The following is a 24,017-nucleotide window of genomic DNA, read 5'->3' on the forward strand; positions in this document are numbered from 1 at the left end:
CTAGTTCACCAACAGACTGGGTTTTGCAAAGATCTGCATAAATGCAATAAAAAGGTATTCTGAGTCAGTCTTAGAGAGTTTTTCCTGTGTTGCTAAACAGGAACGTCCATATACATATAGGCTATATATGTATATAAACACTCTCTCTACATGTATAGGCCTATACACTACTCACAAAAAGTTAGGGATATTCGGCTTTCTGGTGAAATTTCAGGATGAACCTAAAATGCATTCTAAACTTTCCAGGTGAACTTAATGTGACCTTCTCTAAACTTTTGTCCAACTGTTCAGTGTTTCAGCTTAACAGCAACATTCACAACAGGTTTGATCCATGAATCCACCAATACATTTCCTGCTTCAGTTAGAATTGGTATTTAAACAGTCCTCCTCATCCTGCTGTTCACATTCTGACATCATGAGACCAAGACGACACCTAACAGTTGATCAGCAGCACCTCAACACTGGAGGCTTCAAACAGGAAGTCCTCAGACGGAGGTGTTCACTGAGCTTAGAGGGTCACAGAGCGTCATCAGGAGGTTGGAACAGTGATACAGAGACTGGAAGAGTCACAGAAAGGAGAGGAGTGGACGTCCTTTGGCCACATCCCAATTTATTGAGACACTGAAATTTTTTTGTTGTGGTATACCTACCACTGTTGGTAGATTTTCTTTCAATAAATTGTTTAAGATGAAGAAATGACCATTGCATGCTTCTACTTAAATGCCCTACTTTCATGATATAATATCACTGTAGCATTCACTTTTTACATTTTCCATATATTTCACCTGAAAGTCGAAAGCTTTTTGTGAGTAGTGTATGTGTGTAAATAATCATTTGAACATTACATTTAACTGGCTCACTTATTTCTGTTTGTACGCGCTCTTGTATTAGACACTTGATGGGGCCAGAGAACTGGGAGAACGCCTACAGTATGGGGCCCACAGTGTTTAGTGGAGCCGTTTGGATGGACCTCACTGTGAGATGTTAAGATAAGATATTCCCTTATTAGTCCCGAGATGTGGAAATGTACAATGTCACAGCAGACAGGAGAATATATTAAAAAAAAGAAGACGGAGGAGGTACTGTATAAAAATAGAGACAATATAATATACATAGGGGGAATATTAAAAGGGGGGAGATTAGAAAGTATTGAATATGAATATGAATATAAACATGCTGCACAGTCTACTGGGAGCAGTGCTGGTTGGACAGTCTCCTGCACACACTGAGGGTGGAGGAGTCTGTCACTGAAAGAGCTCTTCAGTGCTCTCAGTGTGTCCTTCATTAGGGATGGGGGGGCGCTCCCTCTCTTGGATGATCGCTTCGCCAACATCCTCCTCTCCCACCACCTCCACAGGGTCAAGCGGCGACCCAGGACAGAGCTGATGAGCTTGTCCAGTGTCTTCCTGTCCACAGCTGTGATGTGTGTTAAAATATTAGTTTGGTGATGGGTAAGGTCAGAGTCAGGGAGGGGGTAATGTCTTTACTACAGTACACGTTGTGTCTATGGGAAGTCCCCTCAAGGATAGCAAAACATACTATATTAGTGTGTGTGCCTGCATGCGTGTGGCCGGCTGTGTGTGTGTGTGTGTGTGTGTGTGTGTGTGTGTGTGTGTGTGGCCGGCTGTGTGTGTGTGTGTGTGTGTGTGTGTGTGTGTGTGTGGCTGGCTGTGTGCGTGTGTGTGTTTGTGTGTGGCTGGCTGTGTGTGTGTGTGTGTGTGTGTGTGTGGCCAGCTGTGTGTGTGTGTGTGTTTGTTTGTGTGTGGCTGGCTGTGTGTGTGTGTGTGTGTGTGTGTGGCCGTCTGTGTGTGTGTGTGTATGTGTGTGGCTGTGTGTGTGTGTGTGTGTGTGTGTGTGTATTTGTGTGTGTGTGTGTGTGTGTGTTTGTGTGTGGCTGGCAGTGTGTGTGTGTGTGTGTGTGTGCGTGTGTGGCTGTGTGTTTGTGTATGTGTGTGTGTGTGTGGCTGTGTGTGTGTGTGTGTGTGTGTGTAGGTGTGTGTGTGTGTGGCTGTGTGTGTGCGTGTGTAGGTGTGTGTGTGTGGCTGTGTGTGTGCGTGTGTAGGTGTGTGTGTGTGTGGCTGTGTGTGTGTGTGTGTGTGTGTGTGTATTTGTGTGTGTGTGTGTGTGTGTTTGTGTGTGGCTGGCAGTGTGTGTGTGTGTGTGTGTGTGCGTGTGTGGCTGTGTGTTTGTGTATGTGTGTGTGTGTGTGGCTGTGTGTGTGTGTGTGTGTGTGTGTAGGTGTGTGTGTGCGTGTGTAGGTGTGTGTGTGTGGCTGTGTGTGTGCGTGTGTAGGTGTGTGTGTGTGGCTGTGTGTGTGTGTGTGTGTGTGTAGGTGTGTGTGTGTGTGTGTGTGTGTGTGTGTGTGTGGCTGTGTAGGTGTGTGTGTGTGGCTGTGGCTGTGTGTGTGTGTGTGTGTGTGTGTGTGTGTGTGTGTGGCTGTGTGTGTGTGGCTGTGTGTGTGTGTGTGTGGCTGTGTGTGCAGTGCTCTCCTGCTCTCCGTCACTGTGTGGACATGGATCCAGCGGACCAGGCCGCGGTGAACGTGACGGGGGCTCCGGCGGTGCAGCCGCTGTGTGGGACATGGAGGGAGGGCTCGGAGGGCTCCGTGTTCCACCTGGCCAACATCCTCCTCTTGTTCGGCTTCATGGGCGGCAGCGGCTTCTACGGACTGCTCTACCTGTTCGCCCTCCTCTCGCTGGGCTTCTTCTGCTCCGTGCTCTGGGCATGGTCCCAGCCGTGCACCACGGACTCGGTCCTGTGGAGTCTGGCGCTCTTCGGGGTGTGTTTGGGACAGGTGCTGCACGTGTCCTTCAAGCTGAGGAGCGTGTCCTTCCAGAGGGACTTCCAGGAGCTTTACAACCGCCTGTTTAAGAAGCTCGGCGTGTCGCTCACACACTTCGCGAAGATCGTGGCGTGCAGTGACGGGGACATCCACAGCCTGGACAAGGAGCACTGCTTCGCCGTGGAGGGAAAGACCGCCATCGACAAGCTGTCGGTGCTGCTGTCGGGCAGGTGACTTACTCCACGAGCACGGTGTTGGTGTCAGAGCCTGTCAGCTCCTCAGCTCTGGTGCAGAGCAGCTGATCAGTGACAGGCTGTTGCAGCTTGTAGGTGCTTGTGCGGTGTTGCTTAGGACTGAGTTGTTGCATGAGACACTGAGGTGTGACAGTCTGAGTCTTTGGTTAGTGTCTCTGTGTACTTTCAGCACGATGCAACAGCTGCTAAATGAATGTGAGGAGTGAAATGTGGCTCTGAGTCAGCGCTGTGAAGCACGCTCACATAAACAGCTCACTGATCTCAGCTGTCTGAGACTGTCTGACTTAAGCCTGGTGTCTGCTGCTCTGGTGTCCCCTGAGTTGTGTAACCCTGTTCGGCATCGTCCCGCTGGAGTCTCTTCTGATGCTACTTACTACAATAGATGTGGTTCTGCAGGAGTCTAAGTTAGTGGGGAGAGAAGTGATGGAAGCATTGCCACACTTTGTCTCTTAGCTGCATGTTTCCACATGGAGAAAGCACAGGAGCCACAAGAACCTTTAAACATACAGTCAAGGGGGTCATCTGGGACTCTTTCTACTTCTCTGTGGGTCACAGTCATCAAGTGAGTAAGTGGGCAGCGGGAGTCACCCTGTTGTGCCTGAAGGAGGAGGAATGGAAGCTGACATTGTTGCTGATGGTACGTTTCTTCAGACCATCACTGCAGGAGCTCAGCATGCAGAGGTCTGATCACAGGGCAGCTCTCCAGTAAATCCTAAAGAAATAAGATGTGGCCTCCGCTGATGATTTAGTTTTTGATGTGCAGTGAATCGTGGGATAAATTCAGAGAGAGCTGGCCTCTGGCTTTAGGGAAGTGTGCTTGTGGTGAGGATCGAAAAAGACTGCAGTGCGTCATTGCTTCCATGTCCAGTATCCAAAGAGCAAAGACAGTGAAGTGGTGGGAGGAACATGATGCTGTGCTGTAAAGTGTGAGTGTGCTGAGGACCTTGTCTCCTCTCAGCTGGCTCCTGGCTGGTCTCAGCTGATCACACTTTAAACTGCAAAGAATCTGTCAAGCTTTGTAGTCTGTGGCTAAACAGCTGCTGTTTTTGTGTCCTGTGTGAGTGTTAGTTACTTAGTTGGTCAGTTAGTTAGTTAGTGTGTTTGTTAGTTAGGTAGGAAGGTAATTGGTTAGTGGTGACTTGTCCCTGTGTGTTATATCCATCCATCCGTCATCTATACTGCTTACCCTTGTTTTCACTGTGCACATGACAAATAAACATCTTGAATCTTGAATCTTAAGGGTCACAGGGGGGGTTCCTAATTAGTTAATCTAAACTTTCCATCCATCTGACAGAGTCCGTGTGACAGTGAACGGAGAGTTTCTGCATTACATCTACCCTTTCCAGTTTCTGGATTCACCTGAGTGGGACTCTCTTCGACCAGCGGAAGAGGGGATGTTCCAGGTTTGTCTCAACTCGTGTGTATGTGCCACAACCATTTCATACCTTCATAACTCAGGAGCAACGTCAGGCTTCTCTGCTCCTAAGCGGTGGTGGTGGTGGGTGGGGGGGGGGGTGGGGGGGGTTTATGGGTTAGGGTTAGCAGATCAGAATGTAAATGTCCTCATGGCTCCAGAGAGATTAGAAAATGTTAATAGCAGACTGTTATAAATGACAATCTTAATAAGGAGAGTGGATTGAATAAATGACTTATTAGAAAGAAGTCAATTATTAAAGGTCCCATATTCTGCTCATTGTCAGGTTCATACTTGTATTCAGGGTCCTGCTAGAAAAAGCCCAGTTTTCTCTGACTGGTCAGCTCCCACAAACCTGAGTGGGCCCTGTCCACTCAGTTTTCCGCCTCACTTCTGCTGCTGTCTCTGAGGCCACGTAGCCTGTAGCTGCAGTTCTACTACAGTGTCACCACAATAAACGCCTCTAATAAACGACTGCACATGTTCGAGCAGGAGTCTGATCTGAAATCGTGGAGAAATGAACAACTTCTGCAACTTCTGACGTTTGCCTCAGGTAAATCCTACTAATTTATTAAACGGTTTATCTCTCTGTCATATTAGGTTAGCCTGAACTCCCTAAACCCTAAACATACACTCTGTTTTCCGTTTGTCTTCACAGGTAGATTTGTGAGATGTGGCCTACAGAGCCCAGTGACGTAGAGAGCATTTGTTTTGAGGAGCTTCAGAGGCTCAACACTATGTAGTGTTATGGTAATCACCAGCTTGTGGGGCCGGAAAGTAGCATGTGAAACAGATGATGTGAAACATTAGTCAAGTCATTATCTCTGGTAAAATGACACCTAATAAGCCCACTAAAGTAACTGCAGTAATGGTGTAATGGTTACTGTAGCCTGTTATCCTGACTCTATTAGTTAACCTACAGACCAGAGATGCTCACCACCTGGAACAGACTTTCACCTGTACGTTAACCAGTCAGTAGAACTGAAGGACTGACTGATCTTGTGAAGTAGTGGTATTAGTTGTTTATGTTGTGTATCTCAGTGTGTGAGGACTGCACCATGCTTCAGAAAAACTGGGATCTTTTCACTTTGGACGTTTTTCCATATTTATACTTGAAAATGTTCGTCAAAGCTGCAGATTATCAGTTTAAAACCCTTTCACAGTAGAGAAAGTTGTAGAATCTGCATTGTGATCTGTCAGCACTATAATAAAGTCTGTGTGTGTTTAAATAAAGATTGATTGATTGTTGCTTACCGTCATTATTTACTACCTGTGGTACAAAAGTAAAACTCTAAAACGTCATCATGGTTTAACCAGCCATGGTTTGACCTTCCTATATGCAAGTATTTCTTATCACCTGTTAAAAAAGTTAAATGACATAAAACCTTTGTGAAGGAACATGATATATTTTGCTATCACTTGACCCTTACTGCTACATTTAAAAACGCTCCTTAAACAGAAAGCACTTTATTAACATTAAAAACGTAAAGCTGTTAACGTTCATTCTCCACTGAGATGAGGGTTATAATCGGTCTGTACTTGTAGAGCGCATGTACGTGTTTCGAGTCATTGACCACTCAAAGCGCTTTTACATCGTTCATACAGAAGGATTCTTTCACACACTGAAGCTGCTTCAGGAACATGTCGGGGGTTCAGTGACTTGCCCAAGGACACTTCCACATGCGGTTCCAGCTAGGGGTCAATCCTTCGATTGATGCGGACCCACTACCTCTACCCCGAGCACCTGGTATTCCCAGGCAGTCTCCCATTCAAGTACCAACCAGCCCCAATCCTGCTTAGTAAACTATATATAGTACAGTACGCTGAAGTGTCAGGTGGTGAAGGAGCTCTTGGGTCACAGTGGTCATCCTGAAGCTTCTTCCCGTGTGCAAGGAGACTTCATGATGCTGCGCTGTCTTCAGGGCATCACTTGACGGAGGGTCCAAGGAACACCTGAGCCCCACCATTCAGCCCCACCGTGGCGCATTCTAGTGCACCACAAATCCAATTACTGTAACCCAGATTCTAAGTCCATCAATCTCCATGACACCATGGAGCATGTTTGTCCATGTGTTCCCAGGTCTCAGCACTTCTGGCCTGGATACAAGATTAAACCCAATTTGTAACAAACTGAAAGTATCCTGGTTTCCTTTCAGCATTGTCTCTCTCTTCTGTTTTATTCTCCACAGGTGACGCTGCATGCTGATGACCCCTGCCGATACGTAGCATGGAGGAGGAAGAAACTCTACCTGCTGTTTGCTAAGCATCGCTACATAGCCAAGATCTTTGCCCTGGTTGTGCGTAATGACATTGCAGAGAAGCTGTACTCCCTGAATGACAAGACTATGGGCCGATCAGGGCGCCGCTACGACCTCCGCTTACCAAGTTACTGTCCCATGCCAGCGACCGATTTAGACAAGACACATGGCTTTCTGCAAGTACCCACACAGGGTGGACGCACTGTCTGAACACAAGCACACACACACACACACACACGCATTCACACACACACATGCACATACACACATATGTACACACCCTGGCTGAGTGTGCTGGCTGTCAGGGATCTGGGCTCAGTGTGGAGTATCTGTACCATGAAGGCTCTCTGGGTGTCAGGGGCGTTATCCTCTGGTCATATAATTCAGGTCGGGGGAGCAGAGTCCTTAAAAGAATGTGTCCTTAGCCCTCAGTGTGAAAGATTTGAATCACTAAATAAAAAGCATGTGACCTCTGTCAGCAAGCTTCACTGATCGGCCAGCGACCCCAATCTGAATACTCTGAATACATTCAGTATGTGCAGAGAGCACTGTCCTTAGCCTGCCTGTGATTTAGTGAAATGTCATTAATGTTTACACCACTGCTCTGTAGTCTCTTCCTCCATTTCCCAGGCTTTTCTTTGGCTGGTCTCTCTGTAAACTTGAAACATCAAAAGGGATTTTCTGTCCATACTGAGAGGTGACCATGCAGCACTGGGCACTAACTGAAATGTCCTCCTCTGCCCAGGAGAAGACAACCATTACAACAACTGATGCTGTGATAGTGGCACTGGCTGATCTGTCAGTGGTTTGAGCTCCACATTGAAGGAGGACAGTCAGCTGTCACTCTACTGTTCCACCTCTGTCTAATTGCCATCATCCATTCAAATGTGACACAGTCAGACAGAGCTGCTTGATTTCAGGGCAGCCTGACCTCTGTCCACAGAAAAGTAGTGAATAGAACTGCGTGTCTGTGTGTGACAGAGTGTCTGTGTGTGTGGAAATGACAACTGTATTCTTAGAGAAGCCTTAATTCATACTTCCTTTTTTCCTTGGATGTAGACAGTGAAGCCAGCAGGTGTCTGCAGGTGTCTGATCCGATAGGAATTAGTTGTGTTCACAGCTTAGATCAATGCCCTCTGCCAATGTAACACTGTACAAATGTAAATGTGGCTGTGCTCATTGTGGATTGTCCTGTAAAAATAAATGACACTTTATTTTACTGTGTAGATGTGTTTGGATTGTCACTTCCACACCCACATGATGTCGTAGCACAGGCTGGAGCATGTACAGGCCCAGGGTGTCATCAGAGGAAAGCTAAAGGTATACAATAGGCCTTCAACACCATCTGATCTCAGGATGGAGTTTGCTCAGTTGTCATGGAGACGGCTTAGAAAGTGGGTCTTGACATTGTTTTGTCAAAATGAAATAAATTCATCAAACCCTTACACCAAAGGCCTGTAGGAACAGGAGTACAATCATTCGAAATATAAAGCTTAAAGAAAGAAAGAAAGATTCATCGTCCTCTTATTATAGTTGGTATTAATATTATTGTGGTTATTATTGCTGTTGTTGCTCTTATTATTACCAGTTCTTTAGTTTCCAGGAGTGTTCTTCTGAGGCTGAGAAGGAGGGAATATATGATGAAGAATAGTACAATATGTGATGGGAGCCATCCAGTCTTTCTTCCACCTCACCGGGAAAAAGAAGAAGACTTGAAGGACATCACCCCCCCTCCCCTGTCGGTGGTCCATCTCCCCCTGCCGGTGCTCCACCTCTCTGCACCACACTGTTCTCGCCTTCTTGCCCATTTTAGTCTGTCCCTGTCAGCTATGTGGAATGTGCGACGCACCCCCCCCCCCATGTGAGGGGCCAGGCTCTCAGCAGCAGTGGCTCCAGTCATCCAGAGGAAACAGTCCGGCCTCTTCGTGTCCCACCGTCCTCTGCTGAATCGGTAAGTAACGAGCTGTTTTCCTCCCTCTACTTTCAGGAGCGCTTAGAAAGTTGAGGCTGTGAGAAATTCCTTCTCGTGTATCCACACATCTATTTTTACCCTGGAGCCTCCCAGCGCTGGAGCGCACGAGCCTGAGAGAAAAGCTCACAGTGTGACAGAGGAACAGTGATATGTGCTTTACTTGGAAATGATCCATCTTCAACAAAACTGGAGTGTTATTCTGTGAGTACATTCACGTTTGTAGTTTCTGTTGGAACAGAATGAACAGATAGAACCTGATGCTTGGACAGGAGATGTGTTGAAATGTGTGGGTCTGCTGGGAGAGGACCCCAGGATGTTCTGCCACATTTGGACATGAGCTGCTCTTTGTCAGTTGAGTCTTTTCTAAGCCGTCCTGTACTCTGCTTCTGTATCTGCAGCATCACACTCACACCAAACACATTGATGTAGAACATGAAATGAAAAAGGACAAGAAACTAATAAGGTGAAAAGTGCATACAGATGCGGTGCCCTGGTGGCTCCCTTGCTCCCCAGCGGCCTGGGTTCAGTTCCTTTGCTGCATGTTTTCCCCTCTCTCACCCGTTTCCTCTCTATCCACGGTCTCTGTCTAAAAGCTGTAAAAGCCAAAAATAATCTTAAAACAAAGTGCATAAAAATGAAGTAGGAAATGAGGTTCTACTGCTCAAATGTTCCTCATTGACCAAATAATTCCTACAGACCAGGAAGCTCCAGAAAATACTTTCCTTCTAGCTTATTTCTCCAATATAACTCTACCGTTTGCAATTCTTAGTACACTTGAATTGGAAAAAAGGAAAAGATGATTTCCTGAAATAGAATTCCCTAAACATATACAAATGTCTATAAATAAGTGCTCCAAAGTTCCTCTTCCATGGACAGATGTTATAAACCAACGCTAAGTAAGAACTACAGAGTGAAGAGAAAGGAAGAGAGAGAATTGTTTAAGTGTTTGTGATAAAAAACTGGAAAACATTCAACTTTGACCTCGGAAACAGATTTTGACAAATCTGGAAGCAATGGAAGAAAGACGCAAGAGAATGGAAGGAATGTTTCCAACCGGCACGTAAGATCACCACTAATGAAAATCTGTGTATACTTCAGTAGAAATTCATGACAAGAATATACTATAACTTCCTAAGTTTGACAGCAGCTCCTCCGACGGTTCAAAATGTGGTCCTCATACGTGCCTTTTGAGATGGTGATTTAATGTGACAGACTTGGGAGAAGATTGATGGATGATTTCAAAAACCTGTTCTTCTAAAGTATTGAAAGGAAGACGTGGGAGGACGAGAACACAGAGAAATGGAGAAATGAAGAAATGGTTATTATGTGACATGTTGAAATACTAAAAGTATTTTATCAGACCCTTATTCACTCAAAAAAGAAACAATGAAAAGGGACTTGCATTAAACAATTAAAAGCAGCAAAATATAAAAAGTATAGATACAAAAATATAGAGACGTAACAAAATGAATAAATATGGTCAAACAGAGCTCTTGTAAAAAGGGATAGTTGTTGGCAAGTGGATCCTGAAATGTACCCAACGAGCCCCGTGCTCTTGAAGACAATGGGTTAAACCCTTCAAGCATGTTTCCTTGTACTGCAAATGGCAGCATGCCATCAGAAGCATAGTGACTGCCACACATACATTCCTTAAGGAAGCAGGGCATTTACCATCTAACCTGCACAACAATATTCGAACCACTTGAATGTCTCCAACCAAAATCAGCATCACATGAAATGGCATACAGTGATCTATAGCGCCCCCAAGAGGGAAAGAGGTGGTACAGGTTGTGCCCAGTCTCTGATGGTCTGCAGTGCAGGGGGGGCAGGTTGCTTTTATCGGTTGTAAATGGTAAATGGCTTTTACACAACATCCACATTCACCCATTCACACAACATTCGTACACGAGGACACACACATTCACACATGAAGCTATGCCTGTTCCCTGAAGCTTCGACACACTGATCGAACCGCCAACCTTCCAACTGATGGACGACCCACTCTGCCTCTGAGCCACTGAGTCTGGTCCTGTCCTGTCGGGGGGTTGGGGGTGATCCAAACCAGACAATGATGGAAGTGCACAGAAAAGATTGGATGTTTATTGTGTAGTACAAGGGAGGGGGAGCAGGAAGTCTGGAGGGAGGGAGGGAGTCTCTGTCTATCTGTCTGTCTCTCTGCCTGTCTGCCTGTCTACCTGTCGACAGTTGAGGGAAGCATCTGTCAGAGTGCTGCTCAGCTCTGCAAAGCCCTCGTTTCACTGCACTTTCCAACACACTGTACTGGAGGAATAAGGCAGCCGATCAGAGGAAAGGGACTGAGAACAGAAGTTATGTGCCCTGAACAATTCATCATCCACTCTCATTTTCTCCAACTTTCCCCCCCCCCGTCTTCAAGGTGACCCTGCTGCAGGATGTCCTCTACCCCAGGGCTGCCCTCCCTCCTCTTCACCACACCCTCCCCCTTTCCCTCGGCCACTCTAGGGGGCCTGGCTGTGGAAGCCAATGTCACCTCGTGCCAGGAATGGGAGCAGGCCCACCACCTCCTCTTCCATCTGGGGAACCTGTCCCTGCTGCTGGGCCTCCTCATCCCCACCACGCTGGGCCTGCACATGATCCTGCTGCGCCTCCTCGTGATGACAGGTCTGTACACAGCGCCCCCCCCCCCCCCCCCCCCCCCCATGGAATTCCTGTACCAATAAAACTATAGCAGGGAATAGTGAAGAGTACCACAAGGGTTTATCACAGCCTCAACCAATCTTTAATCCAGAGTGCCCTGTGTATCAAAGTACATGTAAATTATTACCACCAGCTTATTGTCACTGGCAAGATTTGGATTTTTTAAAAGCTGTCCTGCACAGAGCGTAGACCTTAAAAGGCTCTGACAATTTCAGATAAAGGAAAGAGAAAATGCCAGATGGAAAAAGAACTTCCAACATGTTTATCCTCTGCTTGGAAGGAGAGTGGAGACAGGAAGTAACAGGATTTATGAGTAATGTGGTTGTAATTTTGACAGTTCGTTTATTTATATTGCCCTCTTGCACAAGACAGTGTTCAGAGGGTTTCACAGAGAAGAAGAAACAGACCTAGGGAATGACAGAACGACTGTAGGTTACTTTGTGACGTAACGTACATCAGAGACTAGATTGGGCCATAATTATGCAGACAGAGAAAGAAAGAAATCAGTGAATGATTTTGTTTTCATTGGTCTGATAACAATCAGAAATCTTTGAACAGACTTTTCTCAAACTTGGTTTGACTTGTTTTTTACTCTATTGCATTTTGAGACCCTTATTTTTTAAAAGTAAAACACCTTGATGATTTTTCAATAACGTACTCATTTTCATCTGAAGTCACAGTTATACTCACTTCTTTTCCTCTCTACACTTCTAAAAGATCTCATTTATAATTTCATCTTGTTTCCGGTGTTTGCATGTGAACGCTTAATGGATGGATATCAAAGGAGAGGAGAGGATTCAACTTTAAGTCGAGTGTGATCATTCAGTGTGTAGACACGTATTCTCCTAAATTCACTATGTTCTCTGTCTTTAACCCTGACAGGATGTGCTCTCTTCATTGCCTGGGCAACCATGTACAGGTGCAACCTGGATGTGATGGTTTGGAACATGGTATTTCTGGTGGTCAACTTCATGCACTTGTTCTTCCTCCTATACAAGCGCAGGCCAGTGAGTCCCACATCAGCAGTCCCTCAGTCACACGCTCTTTGTAAAGTGGTTGGTGTCGCTTAGATGTCAAGCTCAGTGTTGAGTTTTTCAAAGCTGTCTCGCGCAGGAAACAACATCCTTCTGGTTTGGGTTGAACTTATGATAATGGAATAAAATCAACAGGTAATGGATTTAGTGTAACTGAGGGGCCACCAGGGCGCTGAGAGACTCAAACCAGGGGCCTCATTTATAACCCTTATGTACATTCAAGCTTGTGCTAGAGCCTTAAATATTCCAGAAGTGCCTTTCAATTGGAAAAGACAGAAACCAACTCAAAGCTGAAATCACCTTCCTGTCATTGTTTTATCACAGCTGTGTCACCATCACCATGAAATCTCCTAACCCTGTGCAGATATGACCTGGTGCCACTTTTATTGGTTTAAATGTAGTTTTTGTGTGGAAACCAGCTGCAGTGCCACACACCTTTGTCCAAATATGCAGTTTTAGTGTAGATCCTATGCACTGTTTTAGAAATGAGGCCCCAGGACTTTTCATAACGAGACAGGAGAGCTGCACTCCTCAGTCACTGCTCCTATTCACCGACTGTTTGAATGTGTTCTCACATAGACCACAGCAGCATAGATAGACTTTCATTGGATAGATAAATTGATGCAGTGGCTCTGCTCTTTCAGATTAAAATCGACAGGGAGCTGCGGCCGGTCTACAAGCGGATGTTTGAGCCGCTCCATGTACCGGAAGCTCTGTTTCAGAGGCTCACAGGACAGTTCTGCACCGTCCAGACGCTGAAGAAAGGCCAGGCCTACGCTGCTGAGGACAAGACCTCTGTGGATGAACGCCTCAGCATTCTCCTCAAAGGAAAGTATGTGTGGTTTTGTTGCAACTGTTCTGTTTTGTTCTGTTTTGCACTGTGATGTTGGAAAACAATGATGGTCCCACTACGTTCAAATCAGATGGGATGGCATGTTGATGCAGAATGCTGTGGTAGCTGTGCTGGTTCAGTGTGCCTTGAATTTAGAATGAATCACCAACTGTGTCACCAGCAAAGCCCCCCTGCTTCTCAAAAAGACATGGGGGGGTGGAAAATCTCAAATGTGGACTGATCAGACCAAAGTCCAGATTTCCACTGGTCTAATGTCCAGTCTTTGTGTTTCTGGGCCCAAGCAGTTCTCTTCTTCTTCTTGTTCTTCCTCAGTAGTGGCTTCTTTGCAGCAGTTTCACCATGAAGGCCTGATTCACTCAGTCTCAGAGCCCCTAGACCTTGGTCCAGACCTGGTTTACATGTTCTCCCCGGGCTTGCGTGGGTTTTCTCTGGGCATGTCCAAAGACATGCAGCTCAATTGGTGCCCATAGGTGTGAGTGTGGTGGTCTGTCCACGTGTTGGCCCTGTGATTGACCGGCAACCAGTCAGCTGGGATTGGCTCCAGCCCCCCCGTGACCCTGACAGATATGTGGTATAAATCATGGATATATCTTGACAGTTATTTAGGGACTTTAGAGGGAAACTGCAAGTCAGTTTAAAACTTTAACTAGTTTTGAGAATGAATTTGGGATATTTTGAGTATGTCTGAGTGTAATTTGGGTGTAATTGAGTGTAACCTAACCACTCACTGACGTAAGACACACTGTAAAAAGTAACTTACTGTAAAATAAGTTACAGTATTTTTACTGTATTTTTACAGTAACAATAATGTAACTGTAAAATGAAATAAAGTAATTATTATGTATCTTTCAGCTTTACAGTTTTTAGCGACAGTAACACTGTTTTAGTAGTAAAATAGAAACCTTAATACTGTGCTTTTAATGTACAGTATCAGTATTATAACTTCTTGACATACTGTGAATGTACAGTTTATCATAGTGATAACTGCTTCAACAAGAACTGCAGAGAGACAGCAAATAATACGTTTTAACTATTTATTCTTAGTTTTCCAATAGTAACAAGCATAAGCAAGCAGCTGTAGTCTCTAATCTCTACATTCAGAGTCTTTAAGTAGGCTCCAGTCTTGTCTTTGAATGACATTTTTTATATTAATGTCCAACGGTTTCCAGTTGTCACTCAAAGACAGTGGCAATATCAAATCAACACAAAAAATGTGAAACCATTTCTTCTGCCAAATAATTTTAGAGACATTCTGTAGTTGGAAAGGCAGTGTTTGTCAAGAACATAATCACTAGTCTTATGTAAAATACAATAGTTAAAGCACTTTGAATACAAACAACCAAGTCCAAAAACAGTGGCAGACAATTTAATTCCCCACTAGTAAGAAGGTGTCGATGAACGAGTGCTGAGACAGAGCTGCTACTCTGACATGTACAGGAAATGACTACTCTGTTTGGGGGAGGTCATTCTAGCCGGACAGGAAAATGGCACAATTAAATATCAGAGAAAATTAAGTATCACAACTTTAGACAAACCTAAATGCTAACTGTGAAAACATCATACTATAAAGATGAGTATGTACTGCATACTTCAAAATTGTTATATTTTATGGATTTCAGACCCAGCATATGCATCCATAACAGTTTAAAATTTATAATAAACTTCTATACCTTATCTTAAAACTCATTTTCATAATAGTGCTCTCCCCTTTACAGACAAATCCAACCCTTACCACAGCTGAATTAAAGAGACTTAGCTAAAAAAAAACCTTTATGGCTCGTTGCTTCTGAGGGCCATAGTGATTCCATCACTGTTAAGTCCATCAGGAGCAGAGCAGATCCCTGACAAACACAGTACAAAAGAAATGACCGTGATTAAGTGTATGGAGGACAGGGATTTGGGGATATTTTGTGACCTGTGGTAGATCGGTGACCCACATGAAGTTTTAGTGGTTGGAAACATTCGTGAGGTGGGGAGAGAAAACATACTCATAAGCTAAAGTAAACTGTCATTCTTTCTATTGCAGATAAACACGAACACATCAAGCCCTGAAAGTAGCTTTTTTTTTACATGCACTGAGGTTACAGTCAGTTCTCTCCAATAAGCTGATTCTTTAACTGTCATGTCCATCACCATTTTCCATCTTTGATCTAGTCAAAGTTCAAATATTTTTCAGTACTTGAGTGAGTGACCTAATTTTTGAACTGGAGTTAGTAAGAGGCATTGGTTACAAGGGGCAGTGTTCACAGAGTATACCTGTAAAACTGTATTTTCACATAATTTTGGACTATTATTTCAATTCTTATGAAGATAACAACACAGGTTTTACTTTTCCCCCATGCACTCAGACATTAGCACGAACGGGGTTGGTTCAGGAGGGTGGGCTGCCAGTCTGAGCCAGTAGCTCAGTTGACAAGGGTAGTTTTGAGATACATTACAGACTAAGACAACATTGACTTAGACTAGATACAGACAGCTTTGGTTTGAGCTTGTTCATAACAATACACTATTAGCTTAGCTGGCACAATGTGGCCATGTAAAACATACTAGTGGTGGAAGAAACTGCAGATGAAAAAATAGCTGTGGCTCAGTGGTAGAGTGGGTCGTCCCTCAATCAGAATCCCCAGCTCCTATGGGTCAACATGAAGTGTCCTTGGGCAAGACACTGAACCCCAACCTGCTCCTGAAGCAGCTTCAGTGTGTGAATGAGTATGAAAGAATAGTCTCCTCCAAATTAGATCCCTCCTGTATGAATGATGTGTGAATGGGTGAATGAGGATGTGATGTAAAGAGCTTTGAGTAGTTGAAATAACTAGAAAGGCGCTATACAAATACAGACCATTTACCATTTACCCCAACCCAGAGAACAGAGAAGCTGGCATGACCACAAAATGACAGTGGGACACAGTAGAGAACTCTCAGCATAGTTTATTTCTGTACTTTTGGTTTAGACACTGTGAAAAAAAAAACAGATGCTGCATCTGAGTGTTATAATGGTAGTAAGGAAAACCTGGTAATGTTGTGTAGCAGGACCTAAAGTTACATCATGTTACAGGCGACTATGTTTACCATGACATCATCAGGGATTTTTTACAGCAGTTCATTAATGTCTGATGAATAACGTCTTTGGCCAGTTCATGAAGTGTTCAGAGATCTTCAGTGCTTCTGTGGCTTCTTGTATCCTTCAGGACATTGTTGGCTAACTTTTTGATTCATGTAGTCAGAAAAGTAAATGCACAATCATTCTGTATTGTTTTAATGACTATGGTCACTTGTCACATTGCACATATTGTTTCTAAGACCGTATTCTCAAATAGTGTCTGTGACCTTTATTAACCTCAGCAGCAGGGGACCACTGAGGTTAATAAAAGTTTTCACCTGGAGACATGTCTTTATTTCTAAATGTATCAATGTTGTTGGTTAAAGTAATTCCAACCCACTCTATGTGTGTTTTTTAACCTGACTTATTTAAGACCACTATTTGAATATTGACTGTTATGTGGGGGATATACAGCACAATATGATGTTTAAACTACACCCATTCATATATGTGATAGTCATATTTAAATAACAATAACTAGGACAGGCTATGTAATAGAGGTGAGCAAATCACCCACATATAACTTCTATGTTGTTTTAATCTACCACACCTGTATAACACTCCAGACCTCTGTCGCTGGTGTCTGAACCCTAACCTTAACCGTGGTCACTGTTGGGCAGCTGGGTTTTAAGAGGTGAAATAAACTTTGACCATTTTTTTTCTAAATATCCAGATCGTGCAAATGATTTGTTAATATACGGTAATTGAAATAATAGCTAAATTGACATATGTGCAATATACACCATTAATGGCAAAGCTTATGCAGTTAAAGCAGTTTACCAAGAATGCTCGGGATTAACTGTTAATTATCAACGCAGCTAAATCTAGATCAAATGCAGTATTTTACGTATTACCTCCCAATAGAGTCAAGTCACACAATTGGATAATCTAAATTACCATATTATTAAAAAATATAGTACTTTCTTGTACTCTCTAATCACAGTAAATAAGTCATTACTGTGATTTCCTACAGTAGTAAATTCATTACTGTGATTCTTCAGTAACTCTTTGGTTACAATCACATGAGTCACTGTTGCTTGGTTTGTCCTATGAATTAAACTTCTGACTGAATTTTCTGCATGACAGGATGAAGGTGTCATACCGCGGCCATTTCCTCCACAACATCTATACCAATTCATTCATTGACTCTCCAGAGTTCAGGTCCACTGAGCTGCACAGAGGAGAAAAGTTCCAGGTAATATGAACAAACCCCATTTGTGCCAGCATTGCTTAATTTCCCCAAGCATAAAAAACAATAAGGTTAGATAAATAGAAAAATAAACAAGGACTTGACTTGTCATATCCACTTATTGACTGCAGTGGTGACATGAATAATGGGACTTTTTCATTGATAGATCGTAGGAACCTAATTTCTTAAAAGTCATTTTGTTTGATTGACATAGGTGACCATCATGGCAGAGGAGAACTGCAAGTTCCTGTGTTGGTCTCGAGAGAGGCTAACCTACTTCCTGGAGTCAGATACTTTCCTCAATGAGGTGTTCAGGTACCTCATTGGCAAAGACATCACCAACAAACTGTACTCTCTGAATGACCCCACACTCAGCGACAAGGTGGGTCCAGCTCTGCTGTCAGATCATAATGAAAAGTAGTAGCACAAACATAAGGTATAGCACGTCAGTTAACTATTAACTAAGTATTAACACGTCAACATCATACTGTATGAAGAATACAACGATGCTTATTGTACCAATGGTGTGATGATAATCATGTTGGTGGTGGATACTCAGGCGGTGAAGAAGATGGACCGTCAGCCCAGCCTGTGCTCTCAACTGTCTATGATGCAGATGAGGAACAGTATGGCGAGCACCAGCGACACTGATGATGTCCTTAACCAGATCCTACGAGGAGGATCTGCTGGCTCATCTCTCCGTAAGTCACAATATCATGCAACAACATGTTTGAATGTGTTTCCAGGTTACTACAATCAAAAAGTGCCTTTACAGCAGGGGGCCAGTTTACAGGAGATTATTCCATTTGTTGATTTCCTTAAAATAAGTCTTAACCTCAGAGTTATCAAATATGTTTATAATAAGCTATTACAGTTTTTAGGTGTATAAGTTCACAGTGGTTAGAGCATCATTCGTTTTTTCTTGTCATGTGCCAAAAATGTGGCCCATTACCTCAAAGGTTCAAAGTTTCAATGTATTCACCCATAAAAACATGAATATTTACAGTGCTCCCACAATAATTAACCAATTACACTAACCCATCCATCCACCCATTATCTATACCGCTTATTCTTAAAGGTTGCGGGGGGGGCTGGAACCAATCACAGCTGACGGGGGCGAGAGGCGCCCAGGACTGGTCACCAGTCAATCACAGGGCCGACACACAGAGACAAACAACCACTCACTCACACCTATGACTAATTTAGAATCACCAGTTAACCTGCATGTCTGTGAAGCTGTAGAACCTGGAGAGAACCCATGCAAGCACAGGGAGAACATGCACCAGTGCTAACCATTGCACCACCATGCTGCCCCAATTAAACAAATGTAAGAAATAAATACCCACAGAGTAAAACCATGCTTTGACAGCAGAGAGGCCTTTTTTTGGAACAAACTTCTATTAGAGACAGGCTCCTTGGACCCCTGGCTGAAACAAATGTAAAAGTTCTATGCTGTCCTGTCCTGCATGGTGGTGCCATATGGCTACATACCCTTTCACTGAAACTTCCAGATATTGAAAATAAAGTAAAACACTGATTGGCCTTTCCAGCATCTTGAAGATGTGCTCCTACCACTCATCCTCTCCTACCGTAGGGATTCATCATTTCTTGTTGTAAAGGTGTCTTGAGGTTACAGTTTCAGGAAATGTTTTGGCAGGTGGCTCCTTCAGATTTTCATCTCTATTGCTGAAAACATGTATTACCCATGTCCGCAACACGCATTGGAGGCACTGGAAAATGAAAAATGACTCTCAGCTTGGCCAGGCAACGGAAATAAGAGAGTGCTTGTGCCCACATCTTCACAGAGACCTGATCCACCTCTTCACAGAGACCTGATCCACATCTTCACCGAGACCTGATCCACCTCTTCACAGAGACCTGATACACATCTTTACAGAGACCTGATCCACCTCTTCACAGAGACCTGATGCACATCTTTACAGAGACTTGATCCACATCTTTACAGAGACCTGATCCACCTCTTCACAGAGACGTTATCTACATCATTACAGAAACCTGATCCGCCTCTTCACAGAGACCTGATGCACATCTTTACAGAGACTTGATCCACATCTTTACAGAGACCTGATCCACCTCTTCACAGAGACCTGATCCACCTCTTCACAGAGACCTGATCCCCATCTTTACAGAGACGTTATCTACATCATTACAGAAACCTGATGCACCTCTTCACAAAGACCTGATCCACCTCTTCACACAGACCTGATCCACCTCTTCACAGAGACCTGATGCACCTCTTTACAGAGACCTGACACACCTCTTCACAGAGACCTGATGCACCTCTTCACAAAGACCTGATGCACCTCTTTACAGAGACCTGATGCACCTATTCAATGAAACCTGATGCACATCTTCACAGAGACCTGATCCACATCTTTACAGAGACCTGATCCACATCTTTACAGAGACCTGATCCACCTCTTCACAGAGACCTGATGCACATCTTTACAGAGACCTGATCCATATCTTTACAGAGACCTGATCCACATCTTTACAGAGACCCGGAAACCTGATCCGTCAAGACAGCCCTCAGAAACAACCACACACACACCTCTGCTGAAAGCCACCCTGACAGCAAGCTCAACATACAGTAACCACACACACATAAGTCTGGTTTCTCTGCGACTCCAACGGGAAGTACATAAATATGACATGTCAGACCTGAGGAAGGAAATCTGTGAAACTCTGGAGCCCGACCACTCTGTGGATCAACTGTCCAGTGGAGGGTTTGTAGGTGTTGAACATATCCTCATATACATATCCACACCAGATCAAATGACCCCACCAGGAGAAAGGGAGACTCCCTGGGCAGGTTTACCCACTGCTCTGTGTTGTGAAATAGTGTCATTGATTATGCAATCACAGATTGCACTAACATCCAAAACATGCTGGATACACTTCTATGTAAAGAATACATGATAAAAAAAAAGATGGCATTAATCTGGCCAGATTATGCAGAGGTAGGGGGAGAGAGAGAAGGAAAAGGTGGAGGCCTTGGCCCTCACGGCCTTAAACTCACCTGATCTGATGAATGACGTACAAATATATGACCTGTTACCATCTGGCTCAGGGGTGATAACAAGAAGGGAAGCAACACACAGCTAAGGCTGTCAACAATAAGATTTATTTAACATAAATTGTTCAACATAATGATAAAGAGGTGGAGCGAGGAAGACAGAGGCATCAGGTGTGTCAGCAGTGTGTGGATGGGTGGAAATGTGTGTAGTGGATGTTGGATATCAGCGGCTGTGCTGGTTGATGCTGGCCTTGCTGAGAGAGAGTGAACTCCTAGAAAGGTGGGCCTTTATCCTTTCTGGAGGCCACACCCAGATGGGTAGGAAACAAGGGGACACTCCCAGCTCCACCCTCCAACAGCTCCCAGAGACGGCAAAACAGAAGAGTGAGACACAAGCAGGAGGAGCGGGAGTCGTCACAAAGTCAATTACAGTCTTTCAAGGACCAGAGCCATTTTCAAAGTGATCCGCTGACCTCTGAGCTCCAGATCCTCAGTGTGTAGTGTAAAAAAGTTAGTGCAGGTCTATAGTGTGTGTGTGTGCTAGTTAGTCAGTGTGTTAGTGTGTAGTGGAAGTCTATGGAGGCCGCAATGAGGACAATAAACAGAAATACCAATGTAGGCACTTGCTCAAAACATGGAAACAGTTCAAATCACTTCTGGAGGGTTAACAGATATTAAATGTTTCTACATTCACTGTTGTTCTGGATCAGCATGTGTTGTGTCTTTATTTGATCAAAGTTGATGAAAAAAACATGTCCAATTTTTACATATGGGCTAATTTCAATACCACTATCAATAATTCTGGTTTATTGACCTCTGGAACCTTTTAGCTGAGGTTGGACAGATTTTAGGGACATGAAGCATCTGAAGATCCTCCAAGAGATGACGTCACAATAAGCAAAAACACCAAGTGGACACAAACGACCATTTAAATGACAGCGTTCAAAGGGTTAAAAGTCAAAATGCGGGAAAGTGGTTTGATCAAGAATTTAAGACCATCAGAAGAGACAAATGAAAAAACATCACCAACAACCAGCCGTATGCATTAGACACACTGACCTTTTATACAAATGCAATGCAAAACTAGACACAAAAAGCCAAATGAAACCAACATGAAACTTGAGGACACTGAGGAGGCCATTAACTTGGAAACTGACTTGGAAAAGATGAAATCTCTCTGGCCAAGAAGAGCTTGTAGTCTAGACAGCATTTAAAATGAAATGCTAAGATTCGGCAAAGAGTACTCGATGATCACTTTGCCCAACACTCCCATTGGCAGAACTGCTTTCAGGTATTATGCCCTCAAACTGTCAGTCACCAACTGATGTCTTTGTTGATTCTTCTAAGTGTTTCATGTCTAAGCCTCTTTAATTGTTGCTATTGTGTAATTGTGTATCTTGTGCTGTGTGTTCTCTGGTCTCTCTTGGAAAAGAGATCCTAATGTCAATAAGACTGTCTGACTAAACAAAGATTAAATAAAACATTTGAGTCATATGGAGCATGAACACAGACTAAACACGCCCAAGTGGAGTGTTGCTCTTCACAATGCTTTCAGTCTGGAAGAGCAGCTCTGTTTGTCTTCTTACAGGATTCACCGACTTCTGCTTTCACAATATCAGTTCATCCACTCATCCTGTGCCAGGGCCTGGGGCTTTGGTATTAACATCCATCCCCTCCTCTGGTCTCAGCTGTTTGCTGTGTGGCCTGTGCTTTCTTCCCAGTAAAAGAAAATGACAATAGATTATATATTCTAAAAATAATTTATTCAATTGTTTTGTTTTTATTTTCAGAAAAATCACCTGGCACCAAGACCTCTGCAAAGATGAAGCCCATAGAAGAGGGCATGGAGGATGATGTTTTTGAAGAGTCCCATCATCTATCCAGCACTTCGACTCAGGAGGTGTAGCCAGGAGGGAAAGCATACACACGATCAAATGCATGGTGTATGAGTGTGTTTAGCAACCTAACAACTAGAACCTAATCGAAGCAGGTACATGGATATGTGCCTATATACAAAGTTTGTCCACTAGAGAGTGCACTGGCCGCGAGGATGTACACTGTAACATGTCCCCACATATGTCAAACCATTCAAAACTAGCAATAAAAAACAACATTGGTTGATGTATTATTAACAGATTTTTTAAAACATTCATTGATTTCTTTGGCAGCAGAACAGGCTGTGAAACACAGAATTGACAAATTATCACATAACAACTGCCCCTCCAACAGACCGAACATTAGAATGGTGAAATGTGATTGTGTTTGTGTTGCTCACCCTCTTTTAGCTCCGTCTTTGTCTCCACCAACTCCTCAGAACAATATGTGGTCCTGTGAAACGCTCTGCTGTGTCCACCTCTCTGACTCCCTTTTGAGCTTTCAGAGCGTCTTCAGTGAAACCAGCTGCCTGCTGGAAACAGTGCTGATGGGAATGACTGAACCAAAAGAGGAAAGTTGGAGGCAGGAACACCAAACCATTGAACTAGATGATACTAGAAAGTACAGAGGCCTGAGCAGAACTGTAGTTTCGGGCTAGGGTTGGGCAACATTTAGTTATTCAATCTATTGTTATTAGTGCAGCTAAGTTATCAAATATCAATATCAAAAATGTTGATATAAATTCATTCATATGATTCTGGAAAACTGAACAGTGTCTTCTCTTTTTGTGATTCTAAAAGATCAGGTAATATGTTTTTTTATGTATTTGTTTGTACACAGACACAAATGTTCCTGTTCCACTCACAAGCTGTTGATGAGTATTAAATCTTTGGATTCAGTTATTATTGGGATTTCACTGCTGTAGCCCATTAAATACACACAATATTACTCATCTCACTCTGTTGTTTGCTTTCCAGATTAGAAGTGAATCATCAGTGTCAGGGTTGTCAGACGCTGTGGTGTTAAAGGATGGGTGTTGAGTGTCCCCGAGTGACCATAATGTATTATGCATGCTTGGTTCATTACAGTAAAAACCGTTTAGTTGTCGCTTCTTAACCATCGACCCACAGATCCAGTGAGTCTTAAATGAGTCACTTATGTCTTACGTATGTCTTAAGGACTTGTGTCTGAAAGCATGCTACCAAAGGGGTGACAGACATCAGTTTGTTCAGAGACATTTGTCAGTATCTGCAGGCAACAACACATATGGAAGATTCCTCTTACAGATTATTATGACATTATTATGACAATAATATGTCAAATGGATTTACTTTGTGACTTTACAATTATCTCACCTCTTTGGTGGATGCCTCTTTTATTATTTGAAAAGTAAGTAAGGAGCAATTGTACCAAGCAATAAGTTACACTTCTCATTTTATTTATTCATTATAAATTATTTATATAATGTGTTTTTGCAGTGAAGTCTTTAGCATGATGGATGGTGATGAAATCAGACAGATTGCTAACTCTGATAATTGAAAGCTGCATAAAACAACAGAGCAGGATAATAAAG

The 24,017-nt window shown here is 43.5% G+C and overlaps 1 protein-coding gene across 1 annotated transcript; it reads left to right on the forward strand.

The window, feature by feature from the left end:
* Nucleotides 1-2,475: 2,475 nt before the first annotated feature.
* On the forward strand, nucleotides 2,476-23,392 carry LOC139204895 (blood vessel epicardial substance-like). The gene is made up of 10 exons (XM_070834919.1): nucleotides 2,476-3,012; nucleotides 4,331-4,439; nucleotides 6,640-6,915; nucleotides 11,080-11,320; nucleotides 12,239-12,363; nucleotides 13,035-13,222; nucleotides 17,430-17,538; nucleotides 17,747-17,914; nucleotides 18,092-18,233; nucleotides 22,360-23,392. Exons 1-10 carry the CDS (start codon nucleotides 2,513-2,515, stop codon nucleotides 22,473-22,475), a joined length of 1,974 nt encoding a protein of 657 aa, XP_070691020.1. The 5' UTR covers nucleotides 2,476-2,512; the 3' UTR covers nucleotides 22,476-23,392.
* Nucleotides 23,393-24,017: the final 625 nt, after the last annotated feature.

This window comes from Pempheris klunzingeri, chromosome 8 (genome assembly GCF_042242105.1).
Source record: "Pempheris klunzingeri isolate RE-2024b chromosome 8, fPemKlu1.hap1, whole genome shotgun sequence".
Classification (NCBI taxonomy): Eukaryota; Metazoa; Chordata; class Actinopteri; order Acropomatiformes; family Pempheridae; genus Pempheris; species Pempheris klunzingeri.